Source organism: Desmodus rotundus, chromosome 8 (genome assembly GCF_022682495.2).
Source record: "Desmodus rotundus isolate HL8 chromosome 8, HLdesRot8A.1, whole genome shotgun sequence".
Lineage (NCBI taxonomy): Eukaryota > Metazoa > Chordata > Mammalia > Chiroptera > Phyllostomidae > Desmodus > Desmodus rotundus.
The window spans coordinates 26008174-26035868 of record NC_071394.1 but is presented as its reverse complement, the minus strand read 5'-3'; the positions used below and the strand labels follow the sequence as shown (position 1 = coordinate 26035868).

Here is a 27695-nt window from a genome sequence, read left to right as displayed (position 1 = left end):
CTCTCCCATGCCCCCTTCACAAACCCTGGTTCCTTGTGTCTCTCCAGAGCAGAGCACACACCCAGGAGGAGGCCGAAACCCGCACCTGGACCCTCACTGGGCACAGGCTCAGCCGGAGCAGCAGTGTCGGCATGGAAACCGCATGGCCCAGGCAATCGTTAAAACCCCGGCATGCCTGATTGCCGAGCTAGAGCGACACAAAGTCAACCTACAGAGGGTCCACTGCGCGTGATGGGATGGATACGTGTGTATATTATTACATGCATTACATTATATTATTATATGAATTACATACAATTATATGTTATTGTGGCAGGTGCTCCTGGGGCATCAAGACGGGTGGGACAGCACCTTCGGCACCGCTTCCCCCCTAAACAAAGGTATGAACAGTCACGAACTCTGTATCATCCTTCAGTTTATAAGCCACTTTATTCCAGTCCCTTGAACATCACAGCCTGGCTTGATTTCAGACAGAGCAGAGTCCATTTCCAGAGGTCCCTCAGCGCAGCAATGACAATGAACAGCCCAGTCAGGAGTGACATAAACCTTTAGGCATCCAGCCTTCTGGGTGCTGCAGAGTCCCTCAGCCAAACATGAGCGCATTGGATTAGACATACAAAGGCTTTCCCGGGAAGAATGAGGAGAAGAAAAACAACCCTCGAGAAAATACAGACAGGGTCAATGGCAGGCCAGGATGAGGGCTATTTCCGTACATCCCAGGCGCGTTGGCGCTCATTAGCCATGCGTCTGGCTCTTATTTTCTTTCCTAAACAGCTGGAGACCCTCTTCCCTGCTCTACACTCCAGCTCTAGGTTCAAGGGAACAAACGAGGCTGGCTCAACAAGATATCGTGACCAAGGGCAGGGCCCAGGTGGGTTTCCCAAACATTCACTCACCTCAGCATCTAAGGAGAATTCAAGGAGGAATCAGATCTTTAATCAAGGTCAGGGGAAAGTTAGGTGTGACTCCTGAGCACTGTGGATGGAGGTGCTGGGTCGCCTCACCCCCTCTGTACTCTATGTCTTAAGTTAATTCCCTATTTTTCAAAACTAGATTTTACTGCTTGGGCCGCAGAGGAACTTGGCAAGTCTCAGGATAAAACACTCTGAGAAATTGACACTCAGAAGAGAATTAAAATTATTTTACTGAGTCCAGGTCTCAAAATTTCATCCTGCACAATTGGCTCATTTTGGTTAATCACACAAATTTGGATGTTTGCTACCCATTGAAATGGATTCATCTAATACCCAAGAATCTGGAGTTGGAATGAACTCAGCATCATCTTTCTCGTGCTTACGATGGCTACCTTTCTGTGACGGCAGACAGACCCACCAGGGGCCTCTCTGCCTTTGCTTGGGGCAGTGAGTGTTCAGGTTTCCTCCTGCATACTGTGTACCGACGTGCCACTCCCCTGCGACCTGCAATCTTTACTCCTAACATTCCACTCCAATTAGTGGGTATGACATCCCCCGACTGAACAGCAACTCAAATTCGTGCTGTTGCTTCTGGAAATAAAAATCTGCATTCAAAGAACACGGTGATGGAGAACACCTTTGAATTTCCCATAGCGGGTCTTGGAAATCACAGACACACTTGCCCCTGGCTTCTTCCCAATGAACCAGATGATGGTCCAACCTCCAACTCTCTGTAGGGCCAGCCGGGGCATGGAAAGGCATCCTTCCAGATGTGGCTCCCTAACAGTTCACATGGATTAAACCACCGGGTAGTCCCTTTCCGGATCTACAGAATATCCATCACCTCCAATGTAATGCTGCCAACGAGCTGCAGGGCTGGGGGTCAAGCCATCGCCTCGTCTCTCTCCAAAGGTTGACCCTCTGGCGCTCCAATCGATGAGCCCACTCCAACCTGCCCTGCTTCTGTTCTCCAGGCACCCAACTCTGGAAAAGCACTCACAATTCAGTTTGCGCCCTAGTCATGGTTACTTGGAACTTTTCTGGAATATATAAAATATACCTGTTGATTGGTGCATTTGTGCAAAGACAGATATGACTTTAAAACAAGACATAGACATTCATTATAGTTGGCTTACTTCACAATAAGCTACTAGAAACAGTCTTCTGTAATAAGTTTGGATTAGTGCTCACTAAACATGCATTTTATTTAAACAAGGCAAAACACTTAATTTGGTCTGCAATACCCAATATTTTATATACAGCATTCTTTTCTTTCTTTCTGTTTTTTTTTAAATCACAGAGGCAACGAGATGGGCTTTGTCTTGGAATATACGTTACCATTTGTGATTAATTTCCAAAGAAACTCATCTTAGCTCAACTAGTGTAAACCTGTGAAAAAAGAGCTGAGCCATCTTTTCCTCATTGCTATTAATTTATCTTGAAATGTTCACAGCTTAAAAACTACAGCCTGCTGGGGATGGGGTAGGGCAGGCCTGCAAAGGGGGCATTCCTCAGGCCCCTTTAATAGCCTGGCCCCAGAAGGTTCCTTATTCTTACTTCAGGAATCCTATATCTGGTGCCATCACTCCTCAGGCATGTGTGACAACAGACCCTGGGGTGGGGGGGTTGTTTTTCCAACAAGCCCCTCAAAGCCTGCCGTCCCATCCCGGCACCAGACTGGTTTCCCTTCTTCTGCCTCTCCGAGTCTTCGGTGTTAGAACAGAGACATTAGAATCAAGAGAAAATAATAATAATGATTAAAAGTCGTCGGAACAATGAACACCACAAAGTCTGTGCAGGACGCACGTGCTCTCCGCAAGCGTAGGGGTTCTGGGCGTTCCCAGGAAGCGTCCACCACAAAAGAAGCTGAAGGCATCACGAGGAAGGTGCATCTGACCGCACAGGAACAGCGTCACCGTCAATATTTGGCAAAAAAAAAAAAAAAAGATTAAAAAGAAAAATCAAAAGGGAACACAAGCAGCTCTACAATTGGTGGGGTGCAGGCTCAGAACTGGCCGGCGCTGCTGGGGTCGCACTGCAGGAGGCGCACTATGGACGGGTCGCTCTTGGCCCCTCGGATGAACTCTTCCAGGGACAGTTTTCCTAGAAAGCAAGAGGACAGAGCATGGGTGAGTGGTGGCAGGTGGCAGCTGGTGAGCCTACACTCTTCCCACTGCATCTTGGAGGCAGTGACAGCTCCCATGGTCCCTGCTGTCCTACACCTGCTGTGAAGCCCACGCTCTGTCTTCCTGATGCGAGACCCACGCACATTTCTTCCTGAGAGCGCACTGCGTGCCTGCCCTGGTGGCGTGCTGGGTGGCCCTGACATGACCCCTGCCCTCTTGACTTTTCTGCCCTGCAGGGGCTCACTCCGTATTTGTGGGAGGGATGGCCCCCGAGCCTTCATGAGACTGAGCTGCGCTCTCTGGGCACCAGGGCTATTCCCACTGAGATGTCACTGGGAGCCTCTGGGCTCCTTCCGGTCACTCAGGCCTGTGCACAGGGCCACCATGATAGCTGAGGGAGGGCCCTTTTTGGACAGCACATGTGGTAAGGAAAATAAAGGGGTGTGTGAGCAAGGCAGAGGGGTGCCCCCTATCCCTCCTGTCCATCAAGGTGCTTTTCTCCTATCCTGACAGGCTGGCTCTGCCCCCTGGGATCTCACTCCTACTCGTGTCCCTTCCAGGAGGTCCCTCTGTCAGGTTGTTGGAAGGAGGCAAAGCTTCTCCCCCATTCCTGGTGCTTCCAGAGGGCCCCTCCTTAGGAGGAGCTGTAAGGCCTTCCTGCTCAGCTTTGCCCACTTCTTTCTCTGTCCTCCCAGGTTTGGCGTCAGGCTGCCTGTTCCCTGCTGCTGTGGGTTTGGCCCCCACACCCACTGAGCTGCATCCTTCGATGAAGCTCGGTCCTCTGGCCTCTATTATTGTCCTTTATTTCTCAACTAATTCCAGCTCCAGGCAGGAGGGGGTGCCATCTGTTGGAGCCTTTTTCCTCCACCCCAATAAAATCTGTCTTCCCCTCAGCCACAGCCCCTCCCCCAGATCCTAGTTCTTGGTTAGCCAAATTCACCTTATCCACACGAAGGGAAAAGGGTAGGAATTTATTTATCTATTTATTCTCCATATGCAGAGCAGGCCCCCCTAAGCCTTGCGTCCTGGCCATGTTTTGTGAGCTATGCCCGGGCTCAGGCACTGGTTGAAATGGTGACAACTTCCTCAGGTGTGAAGGCTGGCGCAAGGGAAAGGAGACGGGAGTGACCGCTTTGGGATCCCCCAAAGGGCGACTCTCTGCCCACAAGTCAAAGTGGTAGAACCAACCCCGAGTTCAAGGCACACAAGCAGCTCTCTCTGGTTAACTCCCTGCGCTTCTAAGGTGCTGCCCAGCTACCTGCAGGCCCGGACTTTTCACCACAAGTCAGCGGCCAGAAGTTAGAAGCAAAGAGCTTCTCCCAACAAGAATCGAATGGCGGGAGACTCTGGATGAGTCCTGCTCTGGGCAGGGGTTGGACTCGGCCTTGGGGTTTATGTTCTCCCTCCCAGAGCCCTATTCCAAAGAGGTGGCTGGGCCTGGGGGTATGACACACAGCCACCTGTGCTCCCCGGAGCAGAGCAAAACTTGCAGTTACACATCAGCAAGTTCATTAACTATTAAAATAACCCAGTACTTGTCTAGTCTTTGCAAAACAATCAAGCTATTTGCTGTGAGTCAGGTGCCTAAGGGAAAATAAGATGTCCTGAGCTGTAATGGCACCTTTGTGCCGGGAACAAAGCAAACAGGCCCTGCTTGGCCTGTTCCCGCAAACCCTCAGGCAGCAGGTGCCCCAGAGGACGTGGGGTGAGGGAGGCTTGATCCACTTCACCGCCTCCTGTCAGTCTGTCTATCAGCTCATCTCCGACAAAGATTGCGGGGAGGGGGGGGTACTCCCAGCAGAGCAGGTGAGCTGGTAATAACAGCAAGAGCTGTGAATGATCGGGGCTTATTACAGCCCGGGGCTCTGGGCTTAGCATGACAAACCCAGGTGTGATGTCTAGATGGGGTTGCCGGATCTGGCAAATAAAATACAGCATGACTGGTTAACTCTGAATTTCAAATAAACAACAAACACATTTTTTTCATATACATATGTTCCTTATATTGCATAGGGCATACTTGTGTGAAAAAAATAACTTGTTGTTTATCCAGAATTCAAAGCTGACTGGTGTATGCTACCCTGCAACCCAACATCTAAAACCTTCTGTTCTGAAGTTTGAAGTCCAACCTTCCTTTACACTTGGGTTTTCATTGCGTCCCCTGGTTGGGTTTGCATTGTGAGGGCACCCTCAGGGTGGCACCTGCAGGCCACCTACCCAAGGCTGTGAGGGCCCACTTGGATCAGGGAAACCAAACACACAGTGTGTGTGGGAGAGCCCACTAACGCACCAGGCTGGCCAGGGAAAGCTACAAGGGTCTGGGCAGAATGACACCAAGCCCCTCCCAACTTCCTGATTAGCTCACCTGCAGGGACCCAGCCTGCTCAGGCTTAGGCCTGTTCCCATTCTGGTCCTCTGTCCTGTACTGCCAAGGAGCAAGCAGGATGAGCCACTTTTACAAAGAAAGGGCTGTGAGCCAGCCCCTAGTGGCTAATGTCTTGCCCCCAAGTGGCATTTCCCTGCTTGGACGCCCCCAGTCCCTCCAGCAGCCCCCACTCGGAGCAGAGCAAGGCAAAGCAGCCTCGGTCACCTACCATCTCTATTGGTGTCCATCTGGCGGAAGATCTTTTCTGTCCTTTTCTCTGGGGTTGACTCATCTTCAGGCATTTTCATTACGGAGGAAACCATCTTGTAGATCGCCTGGGGACAGACGAGGCACAGTGGGGAAAGGGAAACACGGTCTGGGTTGGCCCACAATAGCCCTGTCATTAAATCTCCCCCGGACAGGGGTGAAGTGAAGGGAACGCTCCCCTTTCACATGGGGCCTGGCCCCTAGCCTGCTGATGTGTTGCAGAAACAGATGCACTGTCTCCTAAGGCCATAGAGCTTTGCTGTAGCACTGAGAAACTTCAGGAGTGACAGCTGTCAGGGAGACCCTCCAGACCCCTGGGTGGGAAACTTCAATGCGCATATGAATGCCCTGGGAATCTTGTGAAAATGCAGAATCTGCCTGGTAGTTGGGTTGGGGGATGAAGGGGGAGGTGTCAGATTCTGCAACTCCAACAAGCTCCTGTGTGATGCTGGTGCTGCTGTTCTGAGGACCCCACTTCTAGGAGAAGGCTGCAGGTGACACTTCTCAGGCCAGAGGGACAGGTTGGTGTCTGCTGTAGTCTCCAGCTAAGTCCCTCAGGAAGCTACGTGCTGTGCCTGACAGTCCGCAAGTGGGGGCCCTGGTCTCGCAGGCAGGTGTTACCCATCAGTCCAATGCCCGTCCCCTTGTCTGCAGCAACGGCCTCACATTTCTTCTCAGCAAGCTCCGAAATATCCCCAAAGGGAAACAATATTCCATGCAAGTTCTAGATTAAGAAATCAGGCGGTATCAGGCTTGAGACAGACCATGCACACCTGAACCCTGATGAGCAAAAGAGGGTTCCCCTGAAAGAGCTTTGTAAGCAGTGCTGAGCTGGTCTCCCCCACCACTTTGGACGTCCCACCCCCCAGGAAGGGCCGTGGTTTTCAGATGCAGTTTTTATGTGGGAAGAAAAACGTAAAGTCATTGTTTTTACCCCCCCGCCCCCCACATCGTGACTTTGCTAATCAGATTTACTTTGGGACTTTAGCTCTGGGAAGGAGTTTCACAAAAAGTGAATTATGCCAGAGGATGGGCACAAAAATGTAGAAAGTTCTGGAACTCCACATGCAGTGGAATAGCTGGAGGGAGGAGAGAGGAAGGCAGCTAAGGGCAGGTAGCCTCCAGATGGGAAATGGGAGCAAAACTGATACTAAAAACTGAACTTAATCTGCTTTACAGTCTTGCTTAGGATCAGCCTTCCTCAAGTCCCTAAAATGTTTGGGAGAGAGGGGGGTAAATATTCTACTCCCAGTGGTAACACCAGCATGAAAAGGGACTCACCCAGTGTGCGGCCCTTGGGCTGATCTTGCCCCTTAGGGACCCCTCAGACCAGGCATCCTGAGTCTGTCTTGAAGTCACCCAAAGCCCTCACTGAACTTGAGAGGTACCCCCACAGCGAGTCTGTCTGGGAGGAAGGTCAAGCTCACAGCTGTGGCCTTGTCTGGGACCATGTGTGTCATGGGGATAAACTTGGCTATAGTCAGCTTTCCCAAGAAACGTTCACCAAAGTGTGCCCTGGAGGCAAGGGGCAAGCCATACGCCATCTTCCTCCCGGACCCCTGCCTGCTGCCTCTGCAGCCCAGGTCTACGTGTTTGTGCTGGGGTTAGTGTGCCACGTGCCAAGCTGCTGGAGAAACCTGACTCCCCGGGGAAACTAGAAAAGGCTACAGAGAGCTACCTTTACAAGTGGGGAAAGGAGATGCTTAGATTTCACGGGCCTGGTAAATATTTAGTAACGGGAGTAGAAAGCAGAAGTCTTTCATTCTTTTTCTTTTTTTTAATTGTTCAGTTACAGTTGTCCTCAGTTCCCCCTGTTGCAGAAGTCTTTCCATGCCAGCAGTGCCTTGAGGCCTAGCACCCTTTCCTTAGCTTTCTTTTCTCCTACTGGAAGCTTTTCTGGAACTCTTGACCCTGTTTATGGGAATGGGGTGCTCCAGCTGACGAACACACACACCGCACAGGAATGTCAAACTTACATACGATCAATCTAAGTGTTTTGTGAATTCACAAGCCTCAGAATCTTAAAACGACAACAAAAACAGCGTCTAGTGGCAAGTGTTGCACTAGATCATGGAAGCACGACCTCTTTAAAGGAGCAGGAGCTGACACGCTTCACAAGTTGCAGAGGTGATGTGGGGAGAGCATTGATGAGCAAACCGTAACTTAACTTTTTTTGGCAGAATTCTTAAGGATACATGTGTTACATGTCCTCAACTTTTGGGGTTCGTTTTTCCGTCCCTGAGTCTGTTCTGGCCTCAGTAAACCCATCTCCCTTGGTACTTCTGGGTGCCGCCTGCTGTAACTGGCCAAAGGAGGAATCCCCCAATTCAGAGGCTTTGCAGAGGTTGTAGAGAGCCTGGCAACATGTCCAACCCCGTGCCTTGGTTCCCTGGACCAGCAGCTTTGTTTAGACTCTTCTCTTATTTGAGTGTATACCTATCCCTCTTCTCTTGCCTTGAAATCCTATCCATGTGCTAAGAGCAGACTGATATGTTACCCTCCTCCAGGAAGCCTTCCATCATCCTCTTTCCTACTCTGCTATGTATAATTTTCCGTCCTCTCAAATGACTCCATCTAAACCTCTCCTGAATCATTTCATGCCCCTCACCCTGACTTGTAGTTACCCAGGACACTGTCCTTTTAGATGTGAGGGTGGCGATCAGATCTGGCTATTCATCGAACCCCTGTGCGTCCCTAACACAGGTCTGGAGGAGGCTCAGGCTCACTGAGTTTAGAGAATTCATTCAGGAATAACTGGTTCCCATCCCAGCACCTTCTTCATGCTCCACGTCCTCTCTCAATGTTCTTTTCTTATGCTTCTCATTATAAACTTCCTCCTTTATCCTTTCATAATTTTTTTCTCATTTCCCCACCCTCTTTTCTTTTTCTTCTCCCTTTCTTCATATAATTAAATATATTTTTGTGAAACCTCTCAGTCTGTCAAAAGTGATGGGCCCTCACCTTAGAAACCCTTCAAATCTGCTCCTGGATACACTCTCGCTGCTGCAGACAGCTTCCGGGCCCGTGGAATGAGGACCCCATTCACAGACCCCAGGTTAGGGAATGCCTGCTCTTCGCTTACTCCCCCAGCCCATTCTCAGTCACTCACCCATTCACTCCATCATGCACCAAATATTTGTTGATCAACTACTACATCCCAGGCCTTAACATCTACCCTATCCTTGCTGTCATGGGTTTACTGTTAAATAAGGCAGACCAACATTATTCAAACAATCGAAGAAATGCATGTGAAACCTCTGTTGAAAGCAGTGCTACAGAGGAAGATGTGTGGTTTTAGGAGGTGGTGTGTTGGGGGATGCTGGGCCTCATCAGGAGAGTTTGCGTAGGCTGCCCGGAGCAAAGAGGTGCAGAAAACATAGAGCTTAGAGAGGTAGAGGTCAGCGTGAAACACGCATGTAGACATGGAGGTAGGGGAGACGGTAAGAAGGCCAAGAGAGCGTGCAGGGGAGTGGGGCTCCAGAGCAGGCAGAGACAGACCACTGGGCCTCGCAGGCTGTGTTAAAGTATTTGTATTTCTCTAATGAGCAGCACACAGATGGAACTGCTCATAAGTTTGAATGTCTTATCTACATCTACTTCTCTGATATACCGCTATTCCCTTATTTGCAGGCAGTGGTATTGAGAGAATTAAAACACGATTATTCATAATTTAATATTTACTGAGTGCCTACTATATGCTAGGTGATGGGGATTCAATTATTAACAAGACTGAGAGGCTCTTTCTTATTTCATATCTCACCAACCCTCTGGCACAGGGCTTGGGAGACACCGTATTGGAGACCAAAAGCACTTAGACGGGTATAGTGACTCTCGTAATGCCTTAATAATTGTTATGGAAGCCTTCACCTACACCGTGTCTGGGCCCCCTGGTGGCGAGTAAAACCCACTGATCTGAAGCGATCCTCTAATAGCTGGGGCTCATAAAATTATCATTATGGAATTGTGATGGGAAGTCAGCTGTGTAATAGCCTACAGATTATTCCCTAAAACTCTTGGTTGAACAAATGAAGGACGACCCAGGAGACAAGTGGATTGTATCAGGAAATGAGGCTCTCACTCAACAGAAGTCTCAACAGAAGAGTTAGCTATTAGGCAAGAGGAGTGGGTTGGGACAGGGAAATAAGGAGGTTAATAGAACACAAAACGAAACAAAAGCAAACAACAAAGTCAGGATGGCCCTACATGAATATATTTGCAAACGGGGCTTCTGGAATGGAGCAAGAGGCTAATGTCTGAGCGCCCCGTGGGGCTGAGGAGGAAGTGAGTGCTCCATTGAGAGACCCACATTTACAGATGGCTCTCATAGCACTCAGACAGATGCTTTTTGTTCTTTGTTTTTTAAATGTGCATCAACTCACGGACAGGAAGTATACAAAGTAGGTCTATGATGCGGGTGGTACTAGAGCGGTGAGCAAGGAGCTGGGTGACAGTCCCAGTGGTCCCGAGAGTGAGTAAGAGGATGACAGCTTGGCAAAATCACATTTAGGGAGTTGTCTGTCCCTTTGCTCCCTTCTACAGCACCAACAGCCCAGCGCTGATGGCATTAGAACTTCAAAATCCAGGACTTCAGAGCACAGGGAGGGAAAGATACAACCCCAGACAGCGATCTGAAACAAATCATGTCTTTTATTAGCTGCAATCCCACCCGCACCTCCCCCACCCCCAAATTAATGGGATTAAACCATGAAGAAGCCAGGCTACTTCCCTACTTTATTTTTAGCAACATCCATGAGAGGCCCAGCAGGGACATCCTGTTTTTAATTAAACTTGAAGAACCCTATTCTTGTCTCTGGGTAAAGGCAGAGCAATGGGACGCCCAGGAGCCCAGCTCTGGCTCTGCCCTTTGCAGGCCCTGTGGCCAGGGGCCTCGCCAGCTTCCTTGTGGTCTGTATTCTTCTTTCTTTTTCCCTCTTGGAATGCTGGAAAAGAAGGACTCCCATCCTAACCCATAAAATTTGTTGGGGGGCAGGCACAATTCCAAGAGTTAAAGCTCAACCTTCTCTCTGAAGGAAACCGGACTGGCTCGTCTCATCAGAAGATGTAGGGTCTTCTAACAGGAAGGACGTCCAAGGCCCCACAACAACCAACCAAGGACAAAAGGAGTGAAGCGGTACAGAGCTGTTTTTAGATTCTAGGTGAAGGTCAGCCCCCTGCTTAGAAGGCTATCACAAACCAGGAAAGGAGGGTGCAGAGAGGCCACTGGAATCTTTCCTGGAAACACTTTTAAAATCGGATGAATATCTCTGTATCTGGAATGGTATAAGTACTTTCTTATTTAGAGCTGGAGGAATATGTTAAATAAGTAACTTTCCTAACAGTCTACAGAGGAGGTGCTGTGGGCACATCCACAGGTGGAGAGAAGAGAAGGGGAAAAATAGAGGCCCTACCCCTTTTCGACTTAAGCAGTTCCATTCTTATATTAGGTTTCATGCAAGATTTTACTTGAAGCAAACTCATCGTTACCCACTCGCCCCCACTCTATTATTTTGCAAACAGCCCTATCATCATCCTATAATCAGTCAAAGACAGATCTCTGGCACCTCTCTGCCATCTGTCACCACATCCAGGCAGTCACCGGACCTATTAAATCTGCCTCCTTAATATTTTCCTAAGTCTACTATTCCTCCTACCACTGTCTTACAATATTTCAAGTCACTTGTGGTACCCATCATGTGTCGATACGAGTAGTTAATATTTTTCTACCTTAGGTGAAGTGTTATGCAAAGGCATCTTCAATCAGCCCCTTGCAAAGAACCTTTGGACTGTCCTAAAGAGACGTTCTGGAGTTTGTGTTATAGGCCGTCACACTTTGGGGAGGGGGGGACAATAATGAGTTTGTGTTTGAATGTTGATCTTGAGGTACCAGCACAATATCTTGGGATGTCCAGTAACAGTTGAAATTAGCGGAGGTGAAGATTTGAATGTAATCTGCATTTTCATCCATAAAATGGGGCCGATAAGGTTGTCGTGAGGATCAAATGAAATCACCTATGTGTACTAGGTTGACTAGTGTCCTGCAGAAAACCATGTCCATCCAGAACCTGTGAACCTGATTTGGAATTAGGGTTTTTGAAGATGTAATCAGGTTCAAATGAGATCACACTAGACTAGGGCAGGCCCCAATCAGTCCAGTGACTGGTGTCCTTAAAAGAAGAAACTTTGGACACAGGCATACAGAGAGAATGTCACGTGATGATGGAGGCAGAGATCAGAGGATGCACCTGCAAGATAAAAGTCACCCAGGATGGCCAGCCACCACCAGAACAGGAAAGAGGCATGGAACAGATAGCTCTCAGGATGTCTGCAGAAGGAACCAACCTTACTCATTCTTGATTATGGACTTCTGGCCTCCAGAACTGTGACAGAATAAATTCCTCTTGTTCTAAGCTTCCCAGTTGATTGTACTTTGTTATGACAACCTTAGGAAACTAATAACAGTGTGGAAAGGACTTAGGACCATGCCCAGCCCATAACAAGCACAGAGAAGATGAGCCTTCCGGAGGGAATGAAAGGAGAAAGGTGCTGTGGCTCTAATTCTGCTTGGGAATATCCATGTTCAGGGAGTGGGAGAAGGAACAGGAGTCCACAGAGGAGCCTGGGAGGGAGCAGCCGGAGAGGGCTGTCTTTTGGGTAGACATCACTCATGCTGCCAGATGGCATGCTCAATGCAAAGGATTAAACTCAAACTATCACGTGGCTTGTCAGGGTGAGATCAATCCCCTAATAAGAAAAGGCAAAACCAAACACAGCTAATAAGGAAGCGCTAAGGTTAGTTCTAAGAGAAAGTTACCAGTGTAAGCAATTGCTTCCAAGAGTTTCTTCCAGGAAAGAAATCTAAGCTGCATTCCCGAGTGACATTTGTGGTCCACATTTATAATTGAGAATTAGGCAAGAGTTGGAGCTGAATTCCCAGGGGCCATATCACAATGGACTAGAAGCTCCCGCCCTGCCCCATTTTTATTTCAGAATCAGAAGAGCACAGTGTTTCGGGTCCCCAAGGATTATACACAAAGTGACATAGTGTCTATGATGCCAATTTAGAAAGATCATTGGGAGAAAAAATTTCAAGTGCCACTCAGGAAGTGGTTCTAAAAGGATGTACAAAGTCTCACTTTGGTTCTCCGTGATACAAATATTCACAGGCCGGTTGCCTGAAATGGTCCCAGTTGGTACTCTCGCAACTGGGCAGGATTAATCTGTGAGTTCGGTGCTACCGCAGGGCAAACCTTTGCACGGCCACCCACCTCCTCATCTGGTTGCTCTATAGCTATGTATGCCTTATTGACCACATGAGTGAATCAGAAACAAATTATTTTCCCCATAGTGGTAAAAGAGATAAAAATGAAATCTTTTTTAAATTCTTTTTTAAAAAACTATTTTATTTATTTACTTTTAGAGAGAGGGGAAGGGAGGGAGAAAGAGAAGGAGAGAAGCATCAATGTGTGGCTGTCTCTCCTGCGCCCCCTACTGGGGGCCTGGCCCACAACCCAAGCACGTGCCCTGACTAGGAATTGAACTGGCAACCCTTCGGTTCGCAGCCCACACTCAAAAATGAAATCTTCTGTTGTGGACCACCAGGGTACACCCAACCTCTTTCCTTCAGGTTTCATTCACATGAAAGGTGTGAAAGGATAAACAAAAGGTATTCTGAGGTTCATTCTGTCTTCATCAAAAGTGCCAGTCAACCCAGAATTGCAACGAAGGGGGAGAGTCTGATTCCAAGACAACAGTATTTGAACACCAAGTATTTTCAAAGCAATCATTAACGTGCAAGTAATGCATATGATCATTAGAAACTATTCCAACCTGGTCTCTAAAGTAAACTCCCTGAGAGCTGCTGTGGGTCAGACTACTACATCTGACTATATATTCCTTTTGGAAGGTCTCTGACTTGAACTTGAGAACAAATCCAGACAGGCCATCCCCAAACGGTCCCAATGCCTGAAGTGCACCTGTGGGCTCAAGTCCACAGTTCAGATTTGGGGAACCCCTGGTGCCAGCCATACTCTCTCTCAGAAAGGTGAGATTTCTCCCATCAGAGCCCTGTGAACATCAGAGCATCCCATAAGTTTTAGCTTCTCCCCAGAGGGGCTGGTGTTTAGCAAGAAAGACAACAGGAGATGAAGGCCAGGTACCCCTAAAGTTATCTGTACAAGAATCTTTTGTAGTTCCACCAACTGGAGGTTTTGCTGGGTTACCTCCCTTTTCTTTGTGAACATATACTTTATGATGAGGTAAATTGAACTTAAGAGTTCATAAAAGATTCTCTCTATTGCCTTGGTCTTTGAATGAGAAATGACCTTCTTTTATTTTGCAGGAACACATCCTGTCCCAACATGGGAAACCTCTATAGAGTAACAGCAGCCAACAGTCCTCGACACCGCATGACAGGCACTGTGCTCGGCACTCTGCTCGTTGTCACTGTTTAACTCTTACAACGACCCGTGAGGCAGGTGCTATAATTAGTTCCAGGTCCCAAATCATGAGAACAATGCACAGGAAAGCTAAGTAACTCGTCCAAGGAAGAGAAGGAAAAGGGAGACTAGAAATAGAGGGCGGCAAGGTGACGCTGACCAAGCTGCCAGCCCTCATGTGCCAGATCTCCCCTTGGCTCCCACTTCGTCCTTCACTTGGATACAGGTGATCATTCCTAACCAATAGCAGTCCTGTCATTAAAAACTTCTTTCAAGGGTCTCCATTACTTTCTCAGACCAGAAGTGGGGACGGTTCATCTCCATGTTCTTGCTACATTCTCTCCCTGGGAGTGTTGTGGTCCCATTGATGGATCCCTAAGTTCAGTGTTCCCTCAACTCCAAGATCCCAGAGGGCACCTAAGCATTCATGGACCGACTGGCCACACCACTCACGCGCTCCTTGGCCCTTCCTCAGACACAGTCTCGCTGTGATAGGTGTGGGTACTCAGACCTGCCTCCAGCGGAGCCGAGGGGCAGACAACTGAGAAGGGCACACAGGAGTCTCTGTCCTCTTGCAACAGTGGGCTGACCCTCGCCCCCACCCAGAGGGGAACATCTGCTGCAACATGGGGAGGGTCATAGTTATTACCTGGCTTAAGACTCCCAAGAGGCAGTTTTGATGCCATAACAAAATATTGGGCCTAAATCGTGTTCCTAAATTTGTCACTTAAAAAACAAACACATGAATGTAAAAATGTCCCTTTAAGACTCTAAAAATAAATCTGCATATGGTCTTGCTTGTTCATCCAGATGTTCCGATAGCACACAATTATTTTTTATAAAGGAACACAACTGCATCTGGGCATGCGTGGTAGACTGAACAATGGTCTCCCCTCAATGCAGACACCCTAATCCGTGGTACCCATGAATAGACTTACATAGTAAAAGGGAGTTTGCAGATGTGATTACGTTAAGGATCTTGAGGTGTGGAGATTATTCTGGATTATCTCGGTGGTCGCAATGTCATACAAGGGTCTTTCTAAGTGTGAGAGAGAAGCAGAATGAGATACCCACAGGAATGGCAGCGTGAGAAGGACTCAGTCAATACCCTGTTGCTGGTTTTAAAGATGGATGAAAAGGGCCATGAGCCAAGGAATGTTCCAGAAATGAGGAAAAACAAAGAAACAGACTTTCTCCCAAAACCTCCAGAAGGAACACAGCCTGGGGACACCTTGGTTTTAGTCCACTGAAATTGATGTGACCTCAAGAACTGTGAGATAATAACTTTGTGTTGCTTTGAGTGACTAAGTTTATGGTAATTTGTTATAGCAGCAAGTGGAAACTACTACAGTGTATTTCAACATTACAGAGTCCACACTAGCATCCTTCCTACCAATCTCAGGAAGAACAAAGGATTTCAACTTGTCATAAACAATATTCTGTAGACACCAAAGCTAAACTACAGGAAGAACCCTCAAGAAAGAAAAACTACATTCCATCCATTGTCAAGCCTAATTATGAACTTGCTCAGACCCCCGACTTCATCTTGACCAGTTATTAGTGCATGTAGGTGAACATTATGAATTTGCATTAAATAAATCGTTTGAATTCCTGAGCCTTGGAGTGACAGGAATTCAGCCAAGAACTTATATACTGACACTTGTAATCAAGCTGCAGGTTTTACTCAATTTAACAAAGAAAGCCTTAATTTGTGTATGACGGCGGGCCCACAGCCTGCCTCCATCTCCTCACTTCTAACAGATGCAAAGCAGAACCCAAGGGACAGTGACTCCTCCGAAGTAAATGCAGCATCTGCGGATGTAGGTTCTGCTCAAGGGTGCGAACCAGCTAGAACCAAACACGAGAGAATCCCTGCAAAGGCACACAGCTTCTTGGGACAGCAGCAAGGCCTGGAGTGTGGGCTTTCAAAGGGTGGGGGTGTGGTGGGGGGTGGGAATAGAGTAGGAAGTTCCAGAATATTCTACAGCAAAGTCCAATTCATCACGGAATTGGAATCCCTGAAAACTGGGGATTAGCATAAGAATGAGACAGAATACATCTTCTTCTTCTTTACATGAATTGTCAGCTGGCGAAGTGGCAGAATAGAATAGCATAGCCCTCAATAGGGAAATGGTTCTAAATTTAATTTAATCTCATTGGCGATTTGGAAGTCACCTCAGGATGCTGCAACATTTTCTCTCTACTGCAATGAGTATTAATCATCCGGGTATGGTACTGTAGAAAACAATTTAGGAAATTTGAGATCTCCATTTGCAGGCTTCTTAAAAACTCCGAGTATATAAGCATTTATTAAGGAATCTGTAATCTTCCAGCTATGACCTGGAAACTTACCGTGGGCCTGTGAGTGGACTGAGCTACTTCACAGAGAAGAAAATGCCTTGTGAGGCTGAATGCTCCTTCAGTTTTATGATCACTTTTGACATTACGCACTGGATACAGAGGAAGTCAGCAAGGGTTCAGCGAGTGCTTACTAGCACCTCCCGCACATTCTCTGCAACGGTCCCACTCTCTCTTGCAAGCTGGATTCCACAGCACAGGGAGAGTCTATTTCCCTCCCTATACTATTGATTCCCAGTACCAGCTACTACTTAGTAGGTGCTTTGCCCCAGGTGAGGAATGAATGTGTACCCACATGGTCAGGAGGGTCCTCCCAGCCTAGGGGTCAACATTTTCATCAATACGCGGTAGGCAGTTAGGCATGAGCAGAGAAAGGAGGACGGGTCAGGTGCAGAAGATCCCCAGGGCAGAAAACCCCAGGTGTCTAGCAATGGGCCAAGTTGGGCAAACAAGTACCTCGCCCTGGGTAACCTTCCCTCCCCTAGCACATCGATGGTTGTACAGTTTAGACACCCTGACCTTTCGTATCATAGCTGCTCATTGGGTTCAGACCCACCCCTGACCCTTCTTCCCCTGGCATGTCACTAGTCATGCGGTAGACCCCTTTGAAAGAGGAACAAGTGGCCAAAGAGTGGCCTCACACAACTCTCACATGGGCCCTTGTATGACCACTCCCTTAAGCATTAACCTCTAGGGCTCGTATGTAGGCCACAGCTGTGTTCCAGCTCCAGGCCCAGAAAAGCAGCAACACCAGACAAGCGATGCCGTGGCTGACATCAGAGCCAGCTGCACTGACTAATGACCCCTGCCCTGGTGCCGACCAATCAGTAGAAATCATGACCTTGAAAGGACACACCTGGAAAGCTGATGAATATTCTAGTGAGACCCTCCCCTGAGACTTCCAGATGCATACCCTCAGTCCAGAGGATCCGGTGCAGCTCTCCAGGGATCTCGCCTGTCCCTGTCCCCACCCCCTTTTCCCTAGGGTGTTTTCCTTGCCTCTCTCTTTCTCCTAAGCTCCAAGGGCCCTTCTTTTGCCTCTATGACTTGATCCCTGGGCCCATTTTCTCTAAGGCTCACTTCTTCTGCCTCTGTGACTTGCTAAATAAACTTTCTCTTAGAGTTTGAATCTTGGCTCTGAATTTTTCTTAGCCACAACTCAAGTACTGTTGTTGCTGAACTGATTAAGAAAAATTAAGCAACGATTAAGAAAAATCAGAAAAAATGCACCAATATGGGGCACTCCTCCCTCACTTTGGGAGAACATATGGAAAAACAATTTGGTAGAGGGCATGAAGACCTATAGAAATAAGTGCTCATTCCCTTTGGCCCAGTAATTTCACTTCTGGGAGTTTATTCCAAGGGAATAATAATCCTAAGTATAGAAAAAGTTTCATGCACAAGAATTATTTGTTACTTTATTTTTAAAAGTGCCAATATTATGTGTAATAATGAAAACTGGAAACTACCTAAATATCAACAACACGGGAAAATCAAGTATATTAAAGTATATGACTATTATGCAGCCTTTAAAATATCTCTATTAAAAGTTTTTACAAAATGAAAAATGCTTGTGTTGCTAAGTGAAAATGGTAAGATACAAAATTCCGTATACATTACAAAATTGGCATTTTTAAATGCATGGAACTAGGACTAGGAGGATATCTTAGAAAATAATTAGAGATTCCTTTGTGGGTAGAGTGGGATTATGGAGAGTTTTTCTTTTATGTTTTCCTATACTGCCCATATTTTTACAGTAGACATTATATTTTTCATGCATTTATCCTTGGAGGAGGAGAGAAACCCTTTATTTTTGTTTAGGGTCCCTGACTCTGAGGGGTTAATTTAACATAACGTGCCACTGGTGGCCCAAGCAGAAAGGAGGGAGCCAGTGGCCGATGTGTCCTAATACAGGGAGGTCACGTGGATCCCTGCACTGGGTGCGGCTGTCTCTCCAACTGCCCATGTGTGTTCAGTCCCACTGGCCCAGGAACAGACCCCAGGCCTCGGCCACCAGGCTCAATTACAAGTCCGTCTCGTGGGTCTCTTCTGGCTCTGCCCTTAGTTTCTGTGAGTAGATCTCCTTGGTTCTTGGGAAGCAAGTGCCACACATCTACCCTCATCTTCACCAACAGCTGAATCCTTTCTGTCTCCTCATGTTACTTCCTCCTCCCACCCTCCCAGAGCCTTCCTTGGCTCCTCCCACCTCCCCCATTATCCCAGGGGCTGGAGCTCTACCTCTGAACCCACATGTCCTGGCATGAGTGCTAGCCGCTGTGATGAGCCCCCCAGGAAGCCGGATGCCCACTCTCCCAGACCTGATGTCTGCTGCCAGATGCTTCCCTACATGTCTACTCGCCTGCCAAGATGGCGAGCGACTGCCTGCCAGCCCTCCCTGGGGCTGCACACCCACCTGGTCCTCCTGATTGCCTGCAGCTGCGGCTCTCCTGATCCTCTCCCCATCTTGGTCTCCTTAGTTTTATTTCTGGGTCCCACTCACTGCTGATCGAGTTGTCATTGACACAACCATAGCTTCTTGTGTTCCTTCTCCACCTTTCCTCCCGGGTCACACAAGGAAAGTATGGCCAACCCCAGCGCCCCTTCTCCTGTCCTGTTCAGAAAATTCACTCCAGGTGAATGACTTGGGGAAATACAGTGGAGTGCCTTCCCCTGAAATGACGGAGCCCTTGACTCTGCGTTTGTGTCTCTGACTAGACAGAATCTAGACTAGAGTTCCCTCTTTTTACTTGAGTCTAATAGTTGTAAATGAATGATGATGATGATGATGAGCTTTTCTAATGGCTGGTACTGTGCTAAATATTGAACTTGGAGAGTCACATCTAATCTTAAAATAAACCCCTGATATGGCCAGGCACTGTTGGCAGTTCCATTTTACAGATGAGAACACCAAAGTTCACTTAGGTGAATGAGGTCAAAGTCACAGAGATGGTCACTGAAAGAAGCAAGACTTGAACCCAGGTCACAGTTCGATCATGAAATACCATTGCAGGAGATGTAATATCAAAGGCAGGTCATTGCAATGAATGAATGGAGAGGCCATAGTGTGCATGACCAGCTGAAGACTGCACGTCCATCTGCAGGGTGGAAGTTATCACAAAGCCTCAGGTGACTTATGCGAGGCAAGAATGGGGGTCCAGATGTGTCAGACCTCCTGAGTTTTCAAGAGATCTAACTAATCTGCATTTTTATGTGCAACCTCTTTGTTTAGTAATGTGGGTTCCACATCCTTGAAAACACTAGGTAGGCCAAATCCATGCACAGGTGAACCACCAGTTTGCAACCTTTGCACTAAGCTGTACCGTGCACCTTCCAATTCTTACTGTGACTCACACGCTTCTCTTTGGGAAGGGCTGGGGCTACGTACCTGCACAATCTCTAGCATTTCTGCCTTGCTGATGTAGCCGTTTCCATCCAAGTCATACATGCTGAAAGCCCATTTCAGCTTCTGCTCCAGCTTGCCCCTTGATGTCACACTCAAGGCTATGATGAATTCTCTAAAGTCTATCGTCCCATCTCCATTGGCATCGAAGGTACGGAAGACATGCTCTGCAAATTTGGAAGCATCCCCGTAAGGGAAAAAGTTCCCATAAATTTTCTTAAACTCTTCCATTGACAAATGTCCGCTGGGGCAGTCTCTCAAGAAGCCTTTATACCATTCCTGGATCTCATGCTCAGTAAAGTCTGTGCTTTCCAGCAAGTCCTGCATGACCTCCGGGCGCAACTTGCTGTTCTGTTTTCCCATCCTGGCAGCAAGAATTCAGCTGTAGATAGAAGAGAACGTATGTGATTTTTAGACTTGTTCTTCAGAGGCACATTTTATAATCTGCGCTTGTTCCTTTGGGAAAAAGAAATAAACTCTATTTTAGTTCAATAATGTTGTCTAGGTTTTCCAACACCGTAGTCAGTCCAAAAAATGATAGAAAGACAAGTAGGCAAATGATACAGAGCAGAAATATCACCGAAAGAGACAGAATGCTAGAGAGAGAGAATGTGTGTGGGAGAGAGGGAACTGGCTACTTAGCTCTGCCTTCTGTATTTGCAAGAGGTCATGCCTGGCCTTAAGAAGACGGGTTCCAGAGCTCAGTCCAACCATGGGAAGGGGAATTAAAGGAGAGGAAGAGAGAGAATCTTTACAAGTAAAGTGCTGCTTGGGTACCTGCTGAATATTATAAACAGACATGAGTAAGGAAAATAGAAACCTATCTAATACCGTTAAAGCTACCAAGCTAGGCCAGTTACTTAAATTCACAAAGTCAAGTCACTGTCAGCATAGGGTTTAGATGGAAGAGAGATGCTTCATCAAGTCGTTCATGTCTTACTATTGTGGCTTATGGAATAGGCCACACTTTCCTTTTTCAAATACAGATTGCTTCATATTTTCCTACCCTAATAGCACACATCCACAGTAAGAGAGCAAGGTAACACCATGATGCATAAAGGAGAAGGTCAGCATCATTTCACACCTTAACACTTAGAGACAACCACTGCGGCATTTGGGTGTGTGTCCTCCCACACTGTTGAATGCACACTTATCTAAATATGCTATTAATATGTGTTTTAATGCATTCATTCACATTAAAAACAAGACTATATGTATATTATCCCTTTAGTTATATATTTTGTAAACTTAATATGGTGTGAAGAATAAAGACAACTTTTGTTAGATGGGAAAACAACAGTAGTTACCGTCTTCCCCTTCATACAGCCATCCGACATTTATTGAGGGCCATTTACCAGACATGTTTCCGGTGCTGTGGATGCAAAGAAAAGTAAGACATGTCTCCGCCTCTGTAAGGCACACCCAGCTGTGTATGTACAGGGATGGTGGCGGCAGGGAGGGGACAATAGAAGAGACTGGGAATGGATGTGGTGCAGAGAAAGCACACAGAAAAAACACTCAAGCCAAATGGGGGCAATCAAGGAAGCTTTCTTAGAGGAGGTATTATCTGAGCTTGGTTCCTATTTCCAAAGTTTTATAATTTAAGCAAGGTCAAGGTAAACCCTTTCTCATAAAAAGGCTCTGTATTTATATTTTGCATTTTTCTTATATTAGGAAAAAATCTGAAAGTAGCACCTGGAAAGTTATTGAATATATAAAACACAACTCCATTTTAATCACAATTTTCCACTTCCTTTGAGATTTTATGCTTTTTGTGCTTATTTGTTCATGTCTGTCTCACTTTCACTACACAGTTTACCCCTTGAGACAGAATCTTCATTGGGGTTAGTCTCTCTTAGGCCCACAACAAATAACATTTGGTGATTTAATGAAGGAGGGATAAATAATTACAACATGGAAATGTGGAATAATCTCTTCAGAAAAGACATTTTTTTCTGATAACAGGATGATATTCTGGCATTCACAATGCTATTTGGCACACTAAAGCTATCCAGTAGTTAAATATAAATGGCATATTTCACAGAACTAGAACAAATAATCCAAAAATGTATATGGAACCACAAAAAACCCCAAATAGTCACAGCAATCTTGAGAAGAAGACAAAGTCACAGGTATCGTGCTGGTATCAAACTATACTACAAAACCAAAGTAATCAAAACAGCATGGCACAGAGATCAGACACAGAGATCAATGGAACAGAATAGAAAGCCCAGAAATAAACCCTCGCCTTTACAATTAACTGATATTCGATAAAGGGGTCAAGAACATACAATGGAGTAAAAGCAGTTCATGCAATAAATGGTGCTGGGCAAATTGGACAAGTATATGAAAAAAAGAAACTATACTACTTTCTTACACTGTATATAAGAATAAACTCAAAATAGATTAAAGACATAAATGCAAGACTCAAAACAATAAAACTCCTAGAAGAAAATACAGGCAGTGAAATCTCAGACATTTCCTGTGGCAATATTTTTTCTGATGTATCTCCTTGGGCAAGGGAACCAAAAGAAAAATAAATAAATGGGACTCTATCAAACTAAAAAGGGTTTGCACAGCAAAGGAAACCATCAACAAAAAAAGACAAGCTACTGACTGGAAGAAGATACCCGTCAATGATACATCTGACAAAGGATTAACACCCGGAATCTATACAGAACTCATACTACTCAACACACACAAATACACACACAAAAGAGCAATCCAGTTAAAAAATGAGCAGAGGATCTGAGTAGACACTTCTCTAAAGAGGACATACAGATTGTCAACAGACGTATGAAAACATGCTCACTGTCACTAATTGTCAGAGGAATGCACATTAAAACCACAATGAGATATCACCTCACACCTGTCAGAATATAGCTGATCAGTAAATCCGCAAGGGGCAGATGTTGGTGAGGATGTGCAGTAAAGGGAACCCCACTGATGGGAATGCAGGTTGGTGCAGCCACCATGAAAGATAATACGGTAGTTCCTTAAAAATTAAAAATGGAACTGCCTTATAACCCAGCAATTCCACTTCTGGGTATATATGCAAAGAAATCCAAAACACTAATTCAGAAGAATATATGCACCCCTGTGCCCCTTACAGCGCTATTTACAATCACCGAGATTTGGAAGCAACCCAAGTGCCTGTCAATAGACAAGTAGATGAAAAAGTGGTGGTACGTATACACAGTGGAATATTCCTCAGCCATAAGAGAGGATGAAATCTTAGCATTTGGGACAGCACCAGTGGACCTAAAGGGTGTTATGCTCAGTGAGATAAGTCAGTCAGAGAAAGACAAATACCATACGATTTTACTTACACGTGGAATCTAAAGAACAAAATAAATGAACAAACAAAATTGAAACAGACTCAGAGAGCAAAAGGGTGGTTGCCAGAGCAGGGGAGGAGTTGGGGAACTGGGTGAAATAGTGCAGGGATTAAGAAGTACAAATTCATCTTACAAAACAGTCACAAGGATGAAAAGTATACCATAAGGGAATGCAGTCAGTAACACTGTGATAACTATGTCTGGTGCCAGGTGGGTACTGGAAATACCGGGGCCGGGAGACACTGTGTAAAGTACAGCATTGCCTGCATACCCATCTGTTGCTCTCACTAAAAATAAATTTCTAGAGGGCAGCATTTGCATCTCGCACTGCTCAAACTTCTTTCGTAATATCCACAGTTCAGGAAACAGCAAGCAATCCTTAGGAATTGCCAAGGTGACTGATTTTGTGTTCGGAGTTCTGCACTGCGGACAGACCCGGCCCCCTCCCGCTCCCAGGCCAGCTTCTCCTAGGGGCAGGCAGAAGGGAGCTCCCTTCCTATCAGCAGGACCAACAGCTGCAGGAAGGAGCTTCCACTCAGGGGTCCGTCTTTATGCGGAAACAGGCAAACATCATGTTATACAAGAGCAAAGTTCAATTCCAAATGGAGCACAGACAGAACTTATAAAGTGAACCTTCCCATAACTTTCACTCCCCTCTTGTGTTCTTTTCTTTCTGCAGAAATAAAAGCCAAGTTAGAGAGGCTGGTTTTTATTAGAATTTGCAAACTGTCATTTAGTTGCTAAGCTGGCAATTTGCCTGAGGCGAGCATTCAGAAACATGAGGTAATACATAATACATGGACTTACAGAGCTCTGAAAACATTTGCTGGAATTTACAAGTAATTTTGAGTTTTCCTTTGAGGGGCGTTCTTTGGAATACAGCTCTCTGGTGCAGTGTTCAATCAAATCACCATTATTACACTTTTTATTATACTCTGGTTCTGTGCAAATCACTGTGTGTCTGGCCTTGGGGGAAAACGCCATTCCAATATTTAAATCCACTCTCTTAAAGAATGATTTATTTCCCTACATATATAAAACACAGTTGCTTCAAAACCAAAGCTCCTTTCCCAAGTTTAAAAAGCGCTTCTCATTTATTAGCTGTTTCTGCATTAGAAACAAATGGCCTCAACATCTTGGCTGAGTCTCCCGCGGAGACTGGTCTGTGTGCTGCTCTTTTCCACTAAGCAGTAATTAAACCACATTTACAAGTTCATTAGCACAGAAAGGCCATCACACAAACAAGGCGGAAGAGCATGTAATAAGTTCTTCGGGATATGGGTGTCTGCAATTCAGGCCAGCATTTGTTTCAGTAGATAATTACACATACTCTGCTACATATGATATCTGAACTTGTGAAAACCATCTGGACTTGGTTAGACTGTATGGCAAAAACAGCAGGGGGCATATGATAGAGTTTCACTCCTAGGTGGGGGGCCGCGGGGAGACAGAGGCATGCCTGACAATACCTTTTTCTTTTGAAAGGCAGGAATTTCTGCCTGTTTGAGTTGAAGAGGGTGGGGGGAATAACGCCAGGGAAATGCCACATTAATTAGAAGTAAAGAAAAAAGTAGTCTGGAGACAAAAGTTGCACCCCAGATGAAATCTTTTTCATTGCTCCATTCAGTCATTAAAACACTCCTTTTGTGCCAGTAGAGAGCATAATGGGGAAAATCTCAGGCCATTGGATAAAATTGCTGGGGTCCAAACTGCCTCTGTTGTTGCCTAGCTCTTGGGTGATTCACTTACCTTCTTGGTGCACCTCAGTTTCCTCATCTTTAAAATGAAGTCAGTGGTCTGAATTTGTCTGTCACTGATGTCATGTGAAAGTTAAACGAGACAGTGTCACACGGAAAGCTGGAACATTGCGTCAGGGCGAGACATCATGGAAAGTGAAAGCCACATCTTTGCCTTGATGCCTTTCCATATATTATTCTATTGAAACTTTCCAGCAATCCTGTGTGAGAGGCAGGAAGGCCTTCTCTATTTTCTAAGCAAAGAAATGAAAACTCAGAGAGGTTAAGCGAGTTGTCTGGAGTCACACAGCTTGTGAAAGAGAGAGCCAAATGGTAAGCTCGAATTGTACTTGGCTGTCCACTGGTTTTATCTACTACCCCCAGCTAGCTCCATAGACAAAGGACACCTAGAAGTTAAGACAGCAGTCCCATAACAAGTCAGAAAGAAGAAGTGATGAGAGAGGAGACAACTTCCTACTGGAACTCATTTATCCCACACATGCATGCTAAGCGTCTGCTAGGAGTGAGGCACAGCTGAGGCACTGGGGGTTCAGCAGGAAAACAACCGACAAATCCCTGTTCTCATGGAGCTTACAGGCCAGGGCAGCAGACACACAAGAGATAAGATAGGTAAGTGAGACGGCAGATGGAGATGTGCCAAGGAGAAAAGAAAAGAAGGAAAGGGGTCGGGGAGCACCAGGGTGGGTGGGTGGATGCTGAAATTTTAATTAAGAAGCCAGGGAAGGACCCACTAAGAAAGTAATATTTGAAAAAAACCAGAGGAAGTGAAAGTGGTAGCCACGGAGATGTCTGGGTAAAGACCACTCCCGGCAGAGGACACAGCAAATGAGAAGGGTCTAGAGGAACGTGCTCAGCACACTCAAGGACATGGCCGGAGGGGAGGGCACGAGACCTCGAAGGAGGTGAGGTCAGAAGAGTAGTGAAAGCCAGGTGATGCAGGACCTGGAGGTGACCAGGACTTGGGTTTTCACTCTGATGACATGAAGCCCCAGCACAATTTTAGCGGAAAGGTGATGTAGGAGGGATTTATGTTCCACAATACCAGGACCACTCTGCTGCGATGTGGAGAGTCGGGTAGAGAGGGGTGATGGCAGAGGTGGGGAGACCGGCCACTGCAGTGGTTGGGCAAGAGATGAGGGTCGCCAGAGCCAGGTGGTCGTGGCAGAGGAGGTGATAATTGGTTGGACTGTGGACATAGCTTTTTGGAGTTACCAGGAAGGGATGACGATTCAGCTGTAGGGTGTGAAAAAGATCAGCCAAGCACAACTCCAAGTTGTTGGCCTAAGCAACTATCAGGATGAAGCTGAGATTTGCTGAAATGGGAAAAGAGAAGCAGAAGCCAGGCTCGTGGATATGGCGAGGCTGACTCGGCTCCCCGGAGTTACCTTTGAAAACCACAAAACAGACGATTCTGCTTAACGCTCTACTGGACTTCCTAGCACACTTCGAGTAAAACCCAGACTCCCCCCTTCAGCCCAGCAGGCTCGGTCTGAGTGGGCCCCAGCCATCGCTGACTTCTCTCTCCGTCCCCTTCACCCAGCTACGCTCGCCTCCTGCAAGGTCCGTCTTTTACCTCTTAAAGGCCTTTGCTTCGGAGCCCTGAAGAATACTTTTACATAGCAAATAACTTCACCCTTTAGTATATAAATATAATGTATATTATGTATAACATATATTAATTTTTTCTGACTCTGTACTGCCTTTCATTAAGTGCAATGCACATCTATTCTATTAATATCCACATTCTGTTATTTAGTAATTTGCTCTGATCAGGATAACATGGAATTTCCCAACTTATTTTGGGTCACATCCAGTCTCCCCAAAAATAAATCTGGGGTTAATATTGACCACAGATGAAAAAGCCAAATGTACAAGCGGAGAAGACATCAAACCACCAACAAAGAGCCATGACCAAGAATTTAAAATATGAGCTAACTTTCTATTTAAAAAGAAGAAAAAAAAGGCATAGTTCCTAAAAATGATGCCCCAGGGAAAGGACGCGGCGACGGGTGAGCAGGCTTTCTGTGCGACCTTCTTTGTTTTTTGTCTCTGTGGAGAGAACGATCGACAGCATGTCATTTCTGCAATTCCTCATAAGATTCTAGAACTTCCAGGAGCTAGCTCCTCAGAGCCCAGAGGTGGATTTCTCGGGGAAAAGTCTACAGCTCACCCTGGATGTCCCGGTCAGCTTCAGAGGAAAAGTCTCAGTGCAAACTGCACTGAGGTCTCCTAAAATGGAATTTACGAGAGGCTAGCCGCTAAAGTCAAGTTCAGCTACCGCGAAGAACTCAGAACCCCCGGTGGTTTCAGAATGAGATCAGGACAATTAAAAATGTTTGCCTGTAGGGGACATGTAAACTTGTCCTCTAATTTTTAACTAATGGATCATCTAAATTAGGAAAACATAACTAGAAAAAGCTTCCTAAAATGTAGGGAGGGAAATGATGACAGTTATAGATGAATGGGAGCAGGCAGTTTATAATGACTTGGACATTGCGTACTTGGGCCATCTGAATTTTACAGGTGGCCAAAATCCAACAGCTTCTTTTCTAGGTCAGCTGTCTTTGATTCTCATTGGGGGGGAGGGGGACGGGGGGCGGGGAAAAGACTAAATAAAAACCTGAAGAGCACATTGCTTCAAAATTTCTCTTCAATGAAACTTGCCACCCAGTGGGAGTCTAAAAAGAGACCATATATAGCCTCAGCTCTGTGGCTCAGCTGGTTGGAGCATTGTT

General features: G+C 46.3%; 1 protein-coding gene across 4 annotated transcripts in view; it reads right to left on the bottom strand.

The window, feature by feature from the left end:
* Positions 1-402: 402 nt before the first annotated feature.
* Positions 403-27695, bottom strand: part of NCALD (neurocalcin delta) — a 337075-nt gene continuing 309782 nt past the window's right edge. For all 4 annotated transcript variants that reach the window (XM_053929493.1, XM_053929492.2, XM_024572028.4 and 1 more), the window contains 3 exons: positions 19851-20247; positions 5635-5740; positions 403-3017 (listed from right to left, as the gene is read on the bottom strand). In XM_053929493.1, the coding sequence (XP_053785468.1) occupies positions 2920-3017; positions 5635-5740; positions 19851-20228 (582 nt within the window). In that variant the 5' untranslated portion in view covers positions 20229-20247 and the 3' untranslated portion in view covers positions 403-2919. The remainder of the gene's footprint in view (positions 3018-5634; positions 5741-19850; positions 20248-27695) is intronic.